This window comes from Pholcus phalangioides, unplaced genomic scaffold (assembly GCF_987345545.1).
Source record: "Pholcus phalangioides strain wild (caught in Gottingen) unplaced genomic scaffold, Ppha-v1.0 ptg000009l_1, whole genome shotgun sequence".
Taxonomy (NCBI): Eukaryota; Metazoa; Arthropoda; class Arachnida; order Araneae; family Pholcidae; genus Pholcus; species Pholcus phalangioides.
Window position 1 is genome coordinate 29,903,564 of NW_028301602.1, and position 19,037 is coordinate 29,922,600.

At 37.1% G+C, this 19,037-nt stretch overlaps 1 protein-coding gene across 1 annotated transcript in view; it reads left to right on the forward strand.

The window, feature by feature from the left end:
• Window positions 1–5,440: 5,440 nt before the first annotated feature.
• LOC149082670 (NPC intracellular cholesterol transporter 1-like) overlaps window positions 5,441–19,037 on the forward strand; it is a 56,322-nt gene continuing 42,725 nt past the window's right edge. The window contains exons 1-5 of the mRNA XM_089235945.1: window positions 5,441–5,645; window positions 11,403–11,482; window positions 12,658–12,805; window positions 16,925–17,088; window positions 18,278–18,779. Coding sequence (XP_089092071.1) covers window positions 11,405–11,482; window positions 12,658–12,805; window positions 16,925–17,088; window positions 18,278–18,779 — 892 coding nt within the window. The 5' untranslated portion in view covers window positions 5,441–5,645; window positions 11,403–11,404. The remainder of the gene's footprint in view (window positions 5,646–11,402; window positions 11,483–12,657; window positions 12,806–16,924; window positions 17,089–18,277; window positions 18,780–19,037) is intronic.

Below are 19,037 nucleotides of genomic sequence, written 5' to 3' on the forward strand. Positions count from 1 at the left end.
TCTTTGAGGGACATATAAACCGCAGACCATATAACCAATATGACGACTTCCTGCGCGACTCATGAAAGACACAAATCTAAATCAAAGAAGCGTAGAAATGAATCGTTTTTTTCCTTTTTGATGGGAGCTGGTTTATAAACTAGGTGGGGTTCAAAGAAATCCTCTTATCAATAGTACGTGGGGTTACGTTCCTTGCTGTCGTATTCGAGGACAGAAACTTGACATTTTGCTTTTAGGTTGTATCATTTGAAACGAAAGCTCAAAACAGTATTGGTGAGGGCATCAGCCAAGGAACCACACGAGTATCCAGACTCCAACCAAGGCATTAGAAAAACGTAGCTGTGAGTAACTGCCAGGAAGTTCTCTCACCTGGTGACTCGTCACATTTTCGGAATTTTTAACATGAACAATGGATATGAAAAATGCTCATTTTAAAAATAGCATTTACTTTTATGTGATACCGAGTATCCTGACGACCGTGAATCCTGATGACAGGAGAATATATTATATATATATATATATATATATATATATATATATATATATATATATATATATATATATATATATATATATATATATATATATATATATATAACATATGTAACGATATTATTATTTATTTACGTACTCAATACTTATTACGTGCTTAGTGCGAGTGAAAGCGTTAAAGTAAGAGTTGCCAGAAATTCCTAAACTTGGACATGAGAGCGCAAGCACACGCATCTTTATCTATATTCCTTACATATGTTTACTTTCTTTCTTTCAAACCGAGCAAAATTCAGGTCTATCACCATCTACGGGCGATTTACTACCTAGTGAGTTGTGCCGGAAGTGTAACTGTGTGTGTATCTAACAGTCTGAGTGAGTATGTAGTGTTGATTGATTTTTCAGTGTCGCCATCTATATTTCAGGAGTGAAGTGAGTGTTGTGTTATGATTGAATTACATTTGTACTATGGTCTCTTGCTCTCTGTGGAGAGACTTCTTAAAGGGGAGATCGACTCGCATTTTGTCTGTTGTTTGTATTGAAGAAGAAAAATATTGCCTCATTTTTCAATAAAATACCCCTGAACCGTCATAACGTGTGGGACAGACCAAATACGAACCGGAGGGTCTTCTCGGGTGCATAGGGGCACTCTACGATAATTTTATCAGGTGCTATGATAGCATGTGCCGTTTGGGTAAATGTCTCACTTTCCCATTCAGAAATTCGAACAACTGACAAAAGTCACATAATTTTATGGCCCTCCAATGAAGGCTTTGTCCAGGGCCTCCCTCCGCAGATAAATTTATAATTTTGTGACCATGGGCTACACAAATTTTGCCGCCCTTTACCCATTCTCACTTGACTCGCCGACCACCACTGTGCTGTCGAACCCTAGTGGGGTTTTAACCCGGATTCTCGCGATGCGAGTCCGTCACAATGACCCTACGGGTCCTTTCACGTCTATCTCCGCTGTGGTGCGTCTATTGAAAGATTATTTTTTTATAATAACGGTTTTGGTTTTAAAAGAAAGAGTGTAATTGTATAAGAGCTTAGAGACAATGAGGCACCACCGTCAGTCGGAAAACCAGATTGTCACAGAGCGTGACGGATCTTCATGATAAGCGGATGAAAGACAAAAATTTGTTGTGTAAGATTACTTACGCAGCGAATTTCTTCGTCGAATGACATGTCACAATCGTATTGAAATACTGTTCCTCCCCGCTTTCATATTCGCGCAAACTTTAAAAAAAATGAGATCACTGGGAATATAAAAATTATGAGGTTATGTATATTAATATGCAGGGTGCATAGCTAACTTCTCCAGCTACAAACTACAAACTACCAACGAACCGTTGATCCTAGAGGCATACTTTCAATTAGAAAAAGTGTTCAAATAACGTGTACTACTCAGATATGTCATTCATTTTCGAGGAGATTGTATAATTATTAAAATAAAAAAAAGTAATTTTTTTATGGGCACCGTCCTCAAAAACCCAGTTAGAAAGTTATTACCCTGTGTCTCCTGAAGCTAACAAAAGAAATTCAGATTACCTAATATTCGCTGACATATTTTCATTCAAAAAATGGAGAAAATTGAGAAAAAGCAGCATAAAAACTAACGGAAAATGCCTTCCCCTCATTTATGCCGTTTTTTCCCCAAATTTTTTAAATCTTTTTTTGAAATTAAATGTCTCAGTGAATATTTATCAGAAACGGGGAATTTCCTTTGTTGGCCGCAGGAGAGACAGAGCAACAACTTTCTAATTGGGATCTTGAGGACAGATTGTTCGTATAAAAAGTTCATTTTTTTTATTTTAATAATTATACAACCCCTTGCATGGCCCCCACAAGGGGTGGGCCGACAAGGCTCCAGCCCTGGGCTCGGGAAAATTTTCACAATTTTTTTGCTTTTTCATGCTATAAATTCATCATAAAGGGGCCCGTGAAAGTCTGGTCGGGGGGCCCGCAAAGATCCCAGCCTAGGGCCCTACTCCAGGATGTGGGGGGGGGGGCATGACCCCTATCAGGTCTACCCTTGGGGGGTTATGCCCTTCCCCCCCCACACAACTTATTCAAACAATTCCTAACAAAAAAAATTTTTTTGCCCTTTCATCTCGGATTTTGCGCCCCTCCAGAGCAGACAGAAAACATTTTCTTTGATTTTTTTCGACCAATGTAACTTTTTTTTATCCATTCATCTCGGATTTAGTACCCCTTTTGAGCGGCGCCCCGTGTGGCCGCAATGGATCGCATACATGGGCGGAGATACGGGGGGGGGCGTGGGAGCATTGCCCCCAGCATCAAAGGTGGAGTCGACTGATCTAATGTACATATGAATTGACATCATCATCATCATCATCATCATGGTGCCGCCCCACCCCCCCAGCAATAATGACCGTGCCCACAAAGACTTCCAAGTCTATCTCCGTCTATGGTCTCATGACCAGGCGCCGCCCCTGTACTCTATCACAAAGGGGGAAGTGTGTATTTTGGTTCTCTCACTCATGGCACCAACAAGGGCGCGGGGCTGACAGCATGGCCTCCACATTTTGAGGAAGGGGCCCTGGACTGAGATCTTTGGCCGAAGCCAGACTTTTCACGGGATCCTCCACATTGAATTGAGGGTATGGAAAAAAAATGATAATCGCTCCTGGACCCGCCAGTCCCCACCTTCGTGGAGACCATAGCTGACAGGGTTCTAGCCCTGGGGCCCGGGACAAATCTTATACTTTGTTGACTTTTTCATGCTATAAATTAACTATAGAAGAGCCCCCGTGAGAAGTCCGACTGGAAGGGGGCCGCAAAAGATCTCAGCCTAGCAGCCCTGCTCTAAGATAAGGGATCATGCCCTCATCCAGAATTTGTTCCACAAAAGTCAAATAAAAGCAAAAGAAAAATCGGGTTGTCACTTGTCCGGTCCCTGGTGTACCAGAAACACATTTGAAAAAAATTTCTCTTAATAAATATATATACATATATATATAATTTTTACGTTATAGCCATCATCTTAAGTCAGGGGCGTAACCAACAATTTCGTTCGGGGGGGGGGGGACCAAAGTGACAGAACAATGGATTTGGCCATCTTTTTCCCTTTTTTCGGTCATTTTCTCACATTTTGGGGGGAGGGGGAGCCCAGACCCCCCAAGTGTCCCCCCCCCCCCGCTACGCCCTTGTCATAAGTGATGATGGCTCACAAAAATCAGTGCTATTTCAAGGATTAAGTTGTTTGACATCATTGAAAATGGTAAAAACAGAAAAAATACATATATTCTACTTCAACTTCAAAGCGGGACGTATGGTCACGCACATTTTTACGGTAAACAATGAAGTGCAACTTTCTTCTGGGGGGAAAAAAAGGCTTTTCTCGAGATCCCCTTCTCTGAAGCCCTGCCAGCCTCATGCCAGGGTCACCATTAGGGGCGACGTATGACGCTTCACACCCGGGCGGCGGGTAATCTCGAGCTGCCCCTGTCTGGAGCGTTTCCCCCCCCCCCAATTTCTCCCTGCTGGAGAATGAACCTTTTCTTTTCGTTATCAAGGTCGTACACAAGGTCAGGGGTTACTTCAGAAGCACACCGATATAGAACGACGTAGAGATTTCGAAACCGTTTATCGACGTCGTTACCGATAACCTCCAACGTAGGAATGGCATTTGTTGACGCAGTTCGACATAGAGAAATTTAGATTACTTCAAAAGGGACTAATTATCGTACAAAACATTCTCCTTCGAAACCAAATGCTGTAAAAATGAGAGTAAAACTATTTTAGAGGAAGGAAAAAAAAAAAAGAAGATAGTTTGGTGTTTATCGAGTAAATGCATTTTCACTATATCGTTCGATATAGCACAGGTAAAAATTTTTGACCTCTTTCCGACGTTCGATATTTCCTAGACGGTTTAACATCGGATCAGTATCGGTACGATATCTAAACGATATCGTTGTGCTACTGGGGGTATCTTTCGGTGGCCACACTATACATGTCGAATGTGTGTGGTACCTTAACTTTGAAATGAAAATGCTTAATGTTTTAATTTTTATGCTGCGTGAGTGCCATGATGTGGAGAGGCTTTCCTAAATGATTGACCGGCTCACACATTCGTGCTTCGAAGTTTGGAAACCTCAGAAAAACAAGTTCAGTCGACCGACCAGGGCCGGGTACACAACTAGGGGGGAGGGGGTGCAGGCGGGTCTCGTGCCTCGGGTGCCACATCCGAGGGGGGCGCAACTTTAATTCTGAAACCTCTCCTTCAACATTACAAGAAGGCGTCAAAATGTGCTCTTGCCCCGGGTGAACAAGCATCTAGTTGCGGCCATGGTCCAGGGCCATAGTGTGCCTTCTCGGGGGGGGGGGGCCTTTGAATGGGTTATTATTATTGTTATTATCACATACAAAACAAATGTAAACTTTTGTAGGGTTGCCCCCCTTTAGCTTGAGGCCCAGGGGCAGCTCCTCGGTTGCCCCCAGCCTAGTCACGGCCCTGCAGTCCACCAACCCCGTGCAGCCAATGGGGTTTGAGCCAGGGATCCTTAGGTCGAGCACGGTGCCCACACGACTACACAGCTGCAATTGTAGTTCACACTGCAAAACAATTTAACTCGTGTAGAAAAACGAGCCTACAAACCAACTACTACTGGTTAACAATAAAATTTGTGGTTAAAAATAATTGTGCAGAAATCGCAAGGCAAGAGGAAGGCAAAAAAACCAACTTGTATGTGTGTGTGTGTGTAATCCACTGAGCCTTATAGCTGTGTGATCTCATTGATAATATTTTTTTTATCGCGTTGAAATATTCTTGGGTGATTGCGAAAAAAAACAAAAAAAAACAAAAATTCTTTCTCATCAGAGAATTTCTACACAAGGGCGGTTATCGCATATTCGGCCACGTGACGGCACCCTCACGTGAACGAAGATAAACACAATTTCTCTCTCTCTTTAACCCCCAAACTTTTACGTTTGTTTGACGTGAGTCAAAGGCGTTCCGCATTCAAGAAAGAAAAAAAAAAGATTATAACATTGGACTTTTTTTCCGCACGTAATTACCGAGCGAAAAATGCTTTATTTCCGAATCTCCTCATTATTTTAGATGAGAAATTCTTGAAGGACAGATCCAAGGAAACACAATATTGCCCACTAAATACTGGCAAGGACTTGTTTGGGTAAAAACATGAATGTCTTTTATTATTGTTATCCTCTAGTGAAGTAATCACTATAAATAATGCGCATGATGATGATTTTATTTAGTTTTGTTGTTGGGGAGGGGGGAGGGGGGTGAATTGGTTAAATTGTGTCATAATGCTCCCTTTTTTTACTTTTTTTTTTAATGGAATAAATGTGCAAAGTTTAAAGCCAGAGTAGTGTCAGATTGTTGCCAATAATTCTCACTTCAAAAATTTCAAAAAAGTAAAATTAAGAAAAAAAAAAATTTTTTTTGAAAATGTTCAAAAATGCAATCTAGAAGTGCCAAACTGTTTAGGAACCATTCAAGTATTACGTAAGCAGATTTTTGGCCATTTGACCCCCCCCCCTTGTCAGTAAAAGTCAGCAAAACACTGACCCCCCTCCCCCCCCCCTGGCAGCAAAATTTCGTCAGCAGCTTCTTCAAAAAGGGTGGTTGATCATGTAAGCAACCTCCAAACCCCTCCCCCCCTTCTCATCAAAAGTCAGCAAATCTGAAACCCCCTCGACGCCCCCTTCGATGCTGACGTAATACTTGAATGACCCCTTAAGGAAAAAATTAACTGTCTCAGCTTCTCAGTAGTTCGCAACTAGATTATGAAATCATTAAGTTACGTTTTAACATGTGCCTCTGGCAACACCAGTGAAACCTTTTTCTAAAAATAAGGATTGTTGACTTGCACCACTCTGACTTTAACCTCAAATATAAAATGCGATATTGATTTCACCATCAAAATTAACCCTTACAGCAGCAATCCCGAGATATCTCAGCAAACTTGATCTGCTTTATTTCAGTCACCCCTCCGGCGTATCTTCGGTTCCTAACGCGCTTTTATTTCTAATGTGGTAGTTATAATGCGGATCAGTAAAAATTTAAAAAGCACTTGAAGGGTTAATTGAGCTTCATTCTAATTTGTTTTCAAATACAGTAAAACTTCTTTAACGGAACCTGGATTAAGCGGAACCTGTCTAATGGGGAAAATTGTACACTCTAATGGAAAATTTCACACAAACAAATGTTAAAGTGCTCTACTGAAATTTTTTGTGTAATCTTTGCTTGCTGATGTGAGTTCTACTTGATTTTTTCCCATAGATTAGAAAAAACCATTTCCATACTTGATGCTGTATGGCTTTGATTAGTCATGGATAATGAAGCAGTTGATTTCTGAAATTGTAATAAAATTTTTTGGATGAGCAGGCTTTTCTATGGAAGAAATCAGTGTAAGGGTTAGATTTTCAAATGATATGCAGGACTTGGAAAATTGTATGCAAGCTGCGTTTCGTGATCTCAGTACTGAGCAAGTCCGGAATCAGGGAGGCAAAGGGAGCAACTTCCTGGGCAGCGAAATTTAGATGGGAAACCAAAACACCGTTGTAAAATCATCAAATTTTGCAGTGGTAAGGGTGGCAAAATAATGTTGTCCTTAGAAATTTTTGTTACGGCCCTGGTGCTGTAGAGTACATAAACATAGACGATACAGTGTACAAACTGAACCTGACGCAACAGATATTGACACTATCATTGAGAATTTTGGAAAAACTAAAAAGAACATAAATGCCAATTCAGAAGTACTGTGCGGAGTGAAGTTTTATATAGATGATGTGAAAAACCTAAATATTTAGTATTTAAGCAGGAGTATATTTAATGTACAGTATTTTATATCTTTTAATTATATACTTTTATATATGCAAAACAAAACTTATATTCTTTTGGCATTTCAGCTGTATAAACTTATTTTCAATTAATTTATTTTCATTTTCTTTCAAATACAAGATCATTACATAATTTTAGACATTACGTCAATTGAACCTTTACTAAGTGGAAACCTGTGTTCAACAGAAAAAAATCTTGGTCCCTTCTGATTCCGTTAAAGACAGGTTTTACTGTATGTTGCAATAACACAAAAGTGTTATGATGATGAAAGGCTATTATGATATGTTACGGTAAATGTGATAAATCTGTAACTATGTATAGTCATCTATCAATAAGTTCGATAAATTTTCTTAAATTTTTCTTTTCTACTAGTGAATTATGCACAATGTAGAAAAAAATTTACTCTCAACTTGTTAAAACAAAATGCAGTAAAATGTATAAACTGGCTGTTTATATACTGATTTTTGTTTCATCGACTAGAACACTGGTCCCTTGTATGCTGGACGAGTGCTCTATCAGCTAAGCTATAAAAACAGAATCTTTCTTCCTTGGAGTGATGCCTTGGCTAACGAGTGCCTCAACTTGCAAATTTTTGAGCTAATGAAGATTTTTTTCTTTTGTGATTTTTCTGCCTTAGCTAAAGAATATGGATTCGGGTAATGAAAATTTTCGTTGATATAAGACATTTTTAGTCTTACAGTCATAGTGTTGAAATTGGAATGTCATCTCCGACGAGTTCCAGTTTCCTTGATAAGTTTTAAATTAATGGTGAAACATCGGATATCCAAGGTGATCATGAGGATAATGTTGTCAGTGAATTGTATGCAAGATCTGTGTGATCAGCATGTCATAGTGTTGTTCGCAAGTAGGCTACTGTGTTTTCCGACTTAGAGTAAGACTAATTTTGGTGCTTGTGAAAATAAAGTAAACATTATTTTAATTTGTAAATTTTATTTTCTGGGTATATTTTAATCATATCTCTGAACCTTTTTCATATCTCAAATAATATCTCATACATTTAAAAATGTTTGAAGCCCATGATGCCATAGCCAGCAATCATTCTGGGTGCTTTCAATACGTTGGAGTTCTATCCCCTTGTGCATGTGGCTTATACACTAGAGTTTTGTCCCTGGTGTGGCCTGTGACACTGCGTTTGACCATTATTGACCCTTAAACAGAGAGAAGCTGGCCATCCCTGGCTTATGCGATGTATTTGTATCAGACTCAGAAATGAGCTGAACAAATTACAAATGGATGGGGGACACCTACAAACTCGATTAGGTTGTGTCAACACGAGCTTTAGAAAGCTGGTGTTGGTTGTTCACATTTTGGAAAATAAAAATGATCTTCAGCATCTCTCATCTTTCTGTAGATTCTCATATATCCAATTTTGGAGCTGTTCATTTTAGCCTTCAGTCAGTTTTTGTCTTTTTTTTAGCATTCCTTGGTGTTTTAAAAACTTGTCTTTAAGTTTTGAGCAGAGGCTGAAATGAATCAAACAATTTTCCATAGAAACTAGAAACCCTTGTGAAATCATGTTTCGGCTAATGAATGCGATTCTTGAGGCATCACTGCATACTGAATGGTACCGTGCAAAGGGTAGTGACAGTACTTAGCTATTGTCTCGCAAACAACATCAGGCCCATCAGAGGCAGAACTGAAATTAAAAAAAAAAAATCAACATCTCTACAAAAACAGCCAGTTTTCACACTGTATCTTAAATTATGCATAATTCTCGATTTAAGTTGGCAAGTGTGATAAATATGGTGGAAATAATGGGGAAATCAGGGGCAGCTCAAGCTCACCTAAAAAAAGAATATATATATATATATATATATATATATATATATGCACAACATAAGATTTTTGTTTTTGTGCAGAAAAATTATTGCTTTATAGAAAACAAGTTGTTATAGGTTTAGGATATATTTATATAATTACATTTACTGTAACATATACATTGATTCAGGGTTCTGGTTTCGATTTGTAGGGGTCCCAGGGCAGAGCAAACAATTGAAGCCTTTCCAACTATTAGTTGGCAATGTTTGGTTGCTTAGCAAACACATATTAACATAATATTGTTTAAATCAGGACTTGACAAATCGCAAAAAGATCTAAGCATCATAATGATTTTTTAGGCGCCAAAATTTTTTTCCACGGAAAACTTGGTTGAAAATAATATTTCTTTCAACTTTTTTCTAGGATATAGTGGCTGCCTTCAGTATTATCAGTTATATACTGATGTGTGTAAATTCCAAAAATTTTGTATTGGCCCTTAAATTCCAATTTGCCACATAGAAAATTTTATATGTATTGGCTGCAATACTAGCCTCTTAGCCACCATGGCAACCTGGCATTTATCGAGCCCTGGTTCAAATGTTGGGATTCTGCATAAATGCCTCTCTTACTTAAATTCATAGCATAATAATTAGCTTATAAATTATGTAATGATAATTATTACTACAAATATATTCATTACACATATTTCTTTAGTAAGATATACAGTAGGCTTATATTTGAATTCACAGCAGATTTTCTGGGGGGGGGGGAGAAACTTTATTTTCTTCCACATGATAAATTTTTGCAATAATTGATGATTTTTTAAACATTTAGCCTAGCAACTTTTTGGCGAATATTTGTTAATTTCCCAAATTTTACTATAGTTGCAATCCATTCTTTTAATTGATAGAATATGATCACCCCCTTGATGCTAACACAAATTCAGAAAATTTTGTGCTTCTTCAGACTCTAATTTAGTAATGATAAATAAAAAAAAATTGTATAGGGGCCAGTACCAAATTTTCAGTCCCCATGGGAACCTGACAAGCAGGATGTGTTGAATCCTGATATCACCTTTTTTAAATGGGTGAGATTTCGTGAATGTAGAGTTGGTAACAACACCCAGTGTTGCTATTAGTAGCATCAAACACTCCCCCTCTTGCTCTGTGTGTACAGCAAAAGTTTGTTATGATGAGTATCCAATATAGCATAAATGTCCTGACATGAGTGACTCTCAATGCACTATCAACAAGGTGATGTTAAAGACACTTATTGCATATAGTGAGACCTTGTATAAGGCAGAGCACACACTGGCTTGCAGGGTTTAAGCTATGGTTGCGTTTTTTACAAAATGCGAAAGAAAATCTTAGAATACGAAAGAAGTTATAGCCACTTTGGCAAAAATGCGTACAGGACGTACGAAATGAGAAGACATCCAACCATAAATCATTAGCATTGTAGCATTTTGCTAAAGCTTTTCCCCCAATTTTTGCTTTTTTGCTAAAGGAATTTTTTATCCAGCTTAAACACTACCAGCTTGGCAAAACAGCTTTAGACAAGTTTAGTCATTGTTATTCATGTTGATTTGTGCGGAACCGTTGTTTCAATTTGTATGACTCGCTGGTGTGCATTGTGCCATACAAATCAACATGAATAACAGTAACTAAGCTTGTCTAAAGCTGTCTCGTTTTGTTTTACCAGTGTGTGCCTAGCCTTATAATCTCACCTGCTGATTGGTTGTGCATCTCTTTTTTAAAAGAATATCATGAATCGCCACTGTGGTGGTCGAGTGGTTATAGTGACGGACTCGCGATGCGAGGATCCGGGTTCGAACCCCACAGTGGTGGTCGGCTGAAGTTGGTTTTCTGTGGTTCCCAACTTCAAGGCGCAAATGCGAGCCGATCTCCCCGTTAAAAAGTCTCGCCACAGAGAGCAACAGTCCTACAACGATAAATCATTCAATCATAACACTTCACTCGTTGTTAGAAAAACTGGTGGCAGATGGCAGCACTACACATAACAAGCATTACAGAGAAACAAAAAACTTCACGTCAGGTTTCACTACAAGTACATGCACATTCCCGCATGTACCGATTCGTTGGGGGTTCCGCGGAAGGGGGGGGGATGTGGGCAGGGTGCATGTGTGGTGTAGCAGTAGTAGGTAGGGCTCGGGGATCCATGATGTTCTTAAGTCAGCCATCTCGTTGGGCAATCTGCCTGTTGTGGCATTGTATTTGTATTTGTAAATGAGATGTGCATTAGAAACTGTTGATCAAATTTATTATAATTTTGATTTTTCTTTCAGAAATGGAGTGTTCACTTGCCATCAAAGTCAAGCCATTGATTTTATTTGTTGCTGTTATATTATGTATATTGTCGAGCGCTGTAAGTTGCAGTGTTTCTACTTCACTTGTGCTTTTATAATAATTTCTTATTTGCACATGAAATTTATACACATTTTTTTTATAGATTTTGGTTCAAATTTAATAATGAACCACTTAGTTTCAATTCAAATTATGCGAAATTTATCTAAATACATAGTGGCATCAGTGTTAACCAAATACTATTCTCAACATATTAAAAAAACTGAAATTCTGATGTAACGAATCGATTCAAAGCGACAGTTTTATTTTTTAGATTGACAAAATCATGAAATTAGGAAGGCGATGCCAGGGCTGGACAAATTCCAGGATCCAGATCACCAGGGCGACTTTAAAATTGACATTGGGTCTAAAATTTTCTTTGTGTAGTTTCAAAATTGCAGACTGAGAGCAGCGCAAAATGCTTGGAATTTATTTATAGCATATCCTCTAACATAAAAGAGGGTCACTATACCTGGAAAAAGTCAAGAGACATTATTTTGAACTTTTTCTGTGGGTGAAAATATTTTGGCGGCTACCTTTTTTTGCGATTTGTCCAGCCCTGACGATGACCATATATATACATACAAGCACAATTCGCTAATTCAACGTTTTTGAATCAGGTTTATTCAGTTGGTAAACCCTTAATGCTTAACACTTAAAAAGTGGCTGCTAACTGTATGACATAAAAATACATACCATATCCCAGAAAAATATTGAATTGACGGATTTTATATTTTGTTTTTTCAAAAATCTGTAGATTTCATTTTAAAAATTAATTAGAGAATTTTAAAAATCAATTCAATATATCAAATAAATTCACGAAACATCGAAGAAATGTTTAAAAAATAATCTTTTCCTAAATCATGGTTACAAAAAGAACATTGTATTGTTTTGTATTTTGATGTTCACTGTGTGTTATGTTACATATAATCCTTTTGTCTGATTGTTTGTGCGTGTATTTGAAATTAAAAAAAAAGGGCCTTGAGAGAAACCATTTTTTTTAGCACGACTGCACATTGACATATTTTTTCTCATTCAACCTCACCTCCTGCTGCTATGAATGAGAAAGAATGAGAAAGGGGAAGAAAAGAATCACATGAAAAACATTAATTTATAAGAAAAATATTACTGGGAATTCTCGGATCATATGTCTCATGATCCGGAAGTCACAAAGTATGATTTTTTTTACTATTTTAGGCTACAGAAAGTAAACAGTGTGTGTCATATGGGGAATGCCATAATGGTAAAAAAACTACCACCTGCGTGTACAATGGACCAGCAAAACCTCTTGAAGATGAAACTGCTCTTGATAAGTTAAAATCTCTCTGTCCAACTTTGGAATTAGGTAAAAAACTCATGTTCTTCAAAAGTCTCAGTAATGCATGTAATTTTATATATTTTTAAATGTGCACAAGTTTCATAATTAATATGTGTGATTAAATCTTCTTAATAGCCTCAGATGAGATTTTTTTTCATACCACAAAAAATATTTTACAAAAAATTATAGATAGATTTATTTCAAATGTTTCCATGGTTTTCACTTATTGTGTTGCATTGATTATTCTGCTCAACAAAAAAAAAAATTTGTTCATGTCCTTCAAGAAATTTTAATACAGTGAAACCTCTACGAGACGGAACGTCAAGGGACTGAAATAATATTCCGTTTTAGAGAGATTTCCGTTTTATAAAGGTGCAAATCAAAGCACTAATCATTGAGCAGACTATATTTTGATGCCGTTTAAGACAGGTTCCCATCTCATACAGTGTCCGTCTTAGACATCTCATACTGTGTCCTCTCTTAGACAGGTTTCGCTGTAGTTTTTAGGGGTCTATTAGGGCTGCTGATTTCAAAATTGGTGTTAGTTTTGCTGAATTGGCTCTGGTTTTTGCAATAATGCATACTCTCAGCAATGTGATTTGTAATGCTGCTTATGGTATTACTATTGAAATTTAATTTTCACCTTATCACAAAACCTACAGCCACAAAAAACCCAATGTCAGATTCGAAATCAGTGCCTCTAAATCACTTGTAATGTAAAAAACTTGTTTTAGTGCCAACTCGTTATAACGTCAACTGTTGTTTAGATGTATACAAAGTCAATGTGTCATTTCCTAAGAATTTTCACAGCATTTCTTTCCCTATCATTTTGGTTTTTTTTTCCTCCAGAAAAGAATTGAGGATTTATTCTTTTCATTCCACTGTTATTATCCATCAGCATAACAATAGTTTAGAGCAAATAACGTGAAAAATAAAGAATGGTACAGTCAGCGGGTCTTAGAAAGCACATTGAGTACTTGAATATGTTTAGGAACTGAAACAACCAACATATTCAGAGAAACAGATTTATTAAGAAAAGTATAATGAGCGTACTGCACCAGTTTGTTCAAGGTTTCCAAGAAAAGTTTTTCAACAATGCATGTTTTTGCTTGCGGGTCATTACATTTCAAGTACTATCATATCCCTCAATTTGCTCCATTCAATCAGTCGAAAGGAGTTGCTCCTTTAATATCTGAAAAACAGGAGTTTTGTCGTTATAAAACCAATATGGACTAAATAAAAAACAATGCTGCCCTTATTTCCCTCTGTTTATTTTGTTTTTGTACTTATGAAATTTGTCACATTTATGCAGAATTAAAATAATTTGAAAGCCGTGTTTTTCTGTTAAGTTTTCATCAACATCAATATTTAAGTAATTGTAGTTTTCAAAATTTTAAGAATTTTCTTATTGAATGTGTATAAAATGGGTTATTTTATTTATGGAGTAACGACGTAATAAGACACTGAGATATATACAGTAGTTCACATAATAAACATTTGAATTTATGTAACGAAGCTTCACTGAAAAACTATTCCAACCATGATCCGATGTAATACCAAACTCATTATACTGCCAAAATTCTTTGGGATGGATGGTGACATTATTTAGGGTTGGACTGTAATATACAGGCTGTTCTAAATTGTTTGCACAACAGATATACACTAAAGAGCCAAAAAAACTGGTACACCTGCCTAATATCGTGTAGGGTCCCCCGCGAGCCAGCAGAAGTGCTGCAACACGACGCGGCATGGACTCGACTAATGTCTGAAGTAGAGCTAGAGGTAATTGACACCATGAATCCTGCAGGGCTGTCCGTAAATCCGTAGGAGTAAGAGGGGCTGGAGATCTCTTCTGAACAGCACGTTGCAAGGCATCCCAGATATGTTCAATAATGTTCATGTCTGGGGATTTAGGTGGCCAGCGGAAGTGTCTAGTAGCAATTCTGGACATGTGGGGCGTCGCATTGTCCTGCTGAAATTGTCCAAGTCCGTCGGAATGCACAATGGTACATGAATGGGTGCAGGTGATAAGACAGGATGCTTACATACCTGTCAGAGTCGTATCTAGACATATCAGGGGTCCCATATTACACCAACTGCACATGCCCCATACCATCACAGAGCCTCCACCAGCTTGAACAGTCCCCTGTTGACATGTAGGGTCCATGGATTCATGAGGTTGTCTCCATACCAGTACACAACCGCCAGCTCGAAACAATTGGAGCTGACGAGACTCGTCAGACCAGGCAACGTGTTTCCAGTCCTCAACAGTCTAATGTCTGTGTTGTCGGGCCTAGACGAGGCGTAAAGCTTTGTGTCATGCAGTCATCAATGGTACACGAGTGGGCCTTCGGCTCCAAAAGCCCATATCGATGATGTTTCGTTAAATGGTTCGCACCCTGACACTTGTTGATGGCCCAGCATTGAAATCTGCAGCAATTTGCGGAAGGGTTGCACGTCTGTCACGTTTAAGTATTCTCGTCAGTTGTCGTTGGTCCCGTTCTTGCATGATTTTTTTCCGGCCGCAGCGATGTCGTAGATTTAATTTTTTACCGGATTCCCGATATTCACGGTACACTCGGGAAATGGTCGTACATGAAAATCCAAATTTCATCGCTATCTCGGAGATGTTATGTCCCATCTCTCGTGTGCCGACTATAACACCACGTTCAAACTCACTTAAATCTCGATAACCTGCCATTGCAGCAGCAGTAACCTATCTAACAACTATGCCAGACACTTGTGTTATATAGGCGTTGGCGACCGCAGCGCCGTACTCTGATTGGTCCCATATCTCTTTATTTGCATACACATGCCTGCACCAGTTTTTTTGGATCTTCAGTTTATCTGCAACTGTTGACTTGGACCCTATGGCCTGTAAAAGTGATAATTTTCATATAATCGGCCATATCTTGCGAAATAGGTCAGATTGGAATGAAATTTTTTTTTGATTCTGTATAGTTTTTGACTATGCTGATTCAAATGAAGTGGAAATTAATGTATGCTTCAATTCATACATTTTTAAAAAATATGTTTTAATAATTCATAACTCATATTTAAAAAAGCCAAATTTAAAATGAGTAATAAAATTACGTTACCTGCTGTTAGAGTCTATCATTTAAAATAAAAAGTAATGAGATACCTATATTATTTCAGCAAGTATGCTCAAAAATAAGATGTTTCTGTTTAACAGTATCACACTCGTTTTTCACATTTATATTTCACTAACTGTTTGTTCAAAATTGATGAAATTTGGTATTTCGGCATTTCTTGAGATACTAAGTCCAAATATTGAAGAAAAAATGGGGTTACCATTGAACTTTCAAAAGTTGGATCTAGTTCTAACATCTAGATGACCCCTTAAGAAAAAATGAACCTAATACACTTATGGAAGATCTTAAACGGAGAAGAATGCAACTTTTCTTTTTTTTACAATAAATAGAACCAAAGATATCACCATTGTTGAAATAACAGTTGTGCATACTGTACGTATATATTTATACCATATATTCTAGTGTATTTTCTAAAGCTGGGGGGGGGGGGGCACAACAGCCTCAAAATGATGGGCATGGAGCCTTTTCACCAATGCACTATGAGCAGGCTATATGAACCGGGAGTGCTCATTTCGGGAGAGCACTATTGTTGGCAGATTGGAGGCCAGGGATTCTACAGGAAATATGGATGCGAAAAAATTCAAGAATGAATTCATAGACTTTTGAAAAAAGAAAAAAATGTCATCTGAAAATGAGCTCTAATGCATCTTTTGGAGCAAAAATTAATACATAAGACTGTATTTTATTTTTTAGGAGAACACTGCATTAGACACAAAGCTGTAACTACGATTTTTGCCACCTGCAGCAAACATGATTTTGCTACCCCCCACGGCTTTAAAATTTTATAATTTTATGACATGCTCTTTTTCCCGCATAAAACTAACTTCCGCCCGCAAAATTTTGCCACCCAGGGCAGTTGCCCCACCTCCTTGTTCCATCCCTGATTAGGCAATGCACAGTATTAAAAGAAGGAAGGCCTAATTCACGTGTCGTTATACAAATTTGAATTGATGGTTTTTATACTCTGATTCAGTCTGTTTTATGCATCCTTAAATTAATGATTTTGATTTTTTTTACCTTTCTTCATCTTTAGAATCCGAAAATAGCACCTGCTGCTCCCCTGGTCAAATCAGTTCACTATACAATAACATGTACATGTTGGGAGGCTTTATGCAGCGTTGTCCGTCATGTTTTCAAAATCTTGCTTCTGTGTTCTGTCATATGACATGTTCTCGTAATCAGAGTGATTTCCTAGAGGTATTATTATTATTTTGCTTATTTTTTCAACAAAGATTTTATTTATAATATATAAGGATGTATAAGGAATAATATATTAAGAGATAAGGAGTAAAGGGGAAATTAGCTTGAGTTTTTTTTATAACAATTTAATACACTTCAAGACTGAAATTTTTAAGAAGCTGCATACATTTGAAAACTAATGACTATGCACTTGCTCAGAATTTATCCCTTCAACACTGAATGATGTATGTTGGGGCCCAACTTCATATGAGGTCAAGTGACATAGTCACTACGTCACAGCAGCCAGCTGCATATCTTAATTATTATCTTAATCTATTATATTATTTCATGATCTCTGTATGTTTGGTATCATTTGAAAGAGGAATAATATAGCTTTGTACATAACTATTATATTATTTCCAGTTATGATATTTTAATATGAGTTTTAATAATACAAAATTTTCAACATTTCTTTCTACATTCACTGAATGTTTGCTGCTTAAAATTTATTCCTGAGAAATGATTATACTTGACTTTCTTCCTATGGAGGAAATGTTGCTGTCAGAGAATTGAACTAGCCAATTGAATTGAAGGGGGAAAAATTTTCAAATATTTTAGCTGGGTTTAGAAAGTCATGAGACTACTTTGATTAGATTTATTAATGGTAGTTGCTAGGAAATCCAATTTTTGGCAGCAGTTGAAGAGAAAAAAAAGTTTTATCTAAGAAAATATTATAAATTTTAGGTGATCCAAGTGGTACTATAGACGTTATTTTATAAAAATAAAAAAATTCAAATTAATTCAATGATTGGTTTAAACATACTTATAATGTTTTTACTAAACATCTATGAAAACCGCAGATTCCATTTAAATCTCTCGACCTATGAGACAGGATTCATTTAAATCGCCTCCGGGCTTGAAGAGTTGAAGTGTGTTAGGTTTAAAAGTTGTTCAAGCATATCCGAACTTATACAGCTTTAAAAGTTAGTTTTTAGCTCTTATGGCTAATGCAAATTTGCTGCTTATCCAATAACTTTTTTCTGACATTCCACCTTCTAGTGATTCAAATTTTTTTATGAGCAATTTTAATGGAAAATAATGTTTGATTCTTTTCAAAGTTAAATTTTTATATTAATTAAATATTAAATGATCTTATTGGATTTTTTTGAATGTTTATTAATGAGCAGCGTTGGTAATTTTTTTACAGGTAACTGCTTCTAAAGACATTGGTGACCAGAAGGCAGTTGTAGCAATGCAGTACTATATTACAAACAGTTATGTGGACAAAATGTTCGAGTCATGCTCAAATGTTAGAATGGCAGCCACCAATAATAGAGTTGTTTATTTCTTTTGTAACCAACCATGTGATTCACACAAATTTATGTACAGTATGGTTGGTGGTGGGAAATCTCCAATCGACATAACTTTCATGTTTGAGGATGATTCCAGAGTCAATGGTACAGAATTACTTCCGATGAACGCAACTATATATCCTTGCAATGAAGCTCCAAAGCCAGATAGTGCACCTTGCTCTTGTGTGGACTGTCCTTGCACACCAGTTCCTTATCCAGAGCCAAAACCACAGAAGCTCATTTTAGGGTTGCCCGTGATTGATATTGTGATGATCATTGCCTACATTATTGTATTTTTTGCAGTTGTAGGTGGATTTATATTGATGCATTTCATGAAGAATAAACCACCTTCAGAAGGTAAGTGTCACCAAAATTATGCTCACACAGCAGATAATTTACACAAAATTAATTGAAAATGATTTTGTTATTTAAGCAGAATTCTATTTTGAAAATTTTAATTTTTTTTCCATGATTTTAGAAGCAAAATTTATATTACACTCTCTTTGTACTGTATGAGGTGTTTCTCGTCGAGTGTCTGAAAGGAATGTAAATTCTATGATCAATCCCAAATGAGAGGGGAGATATAAAGAAATTTCAGTTAATATAAGAATATTA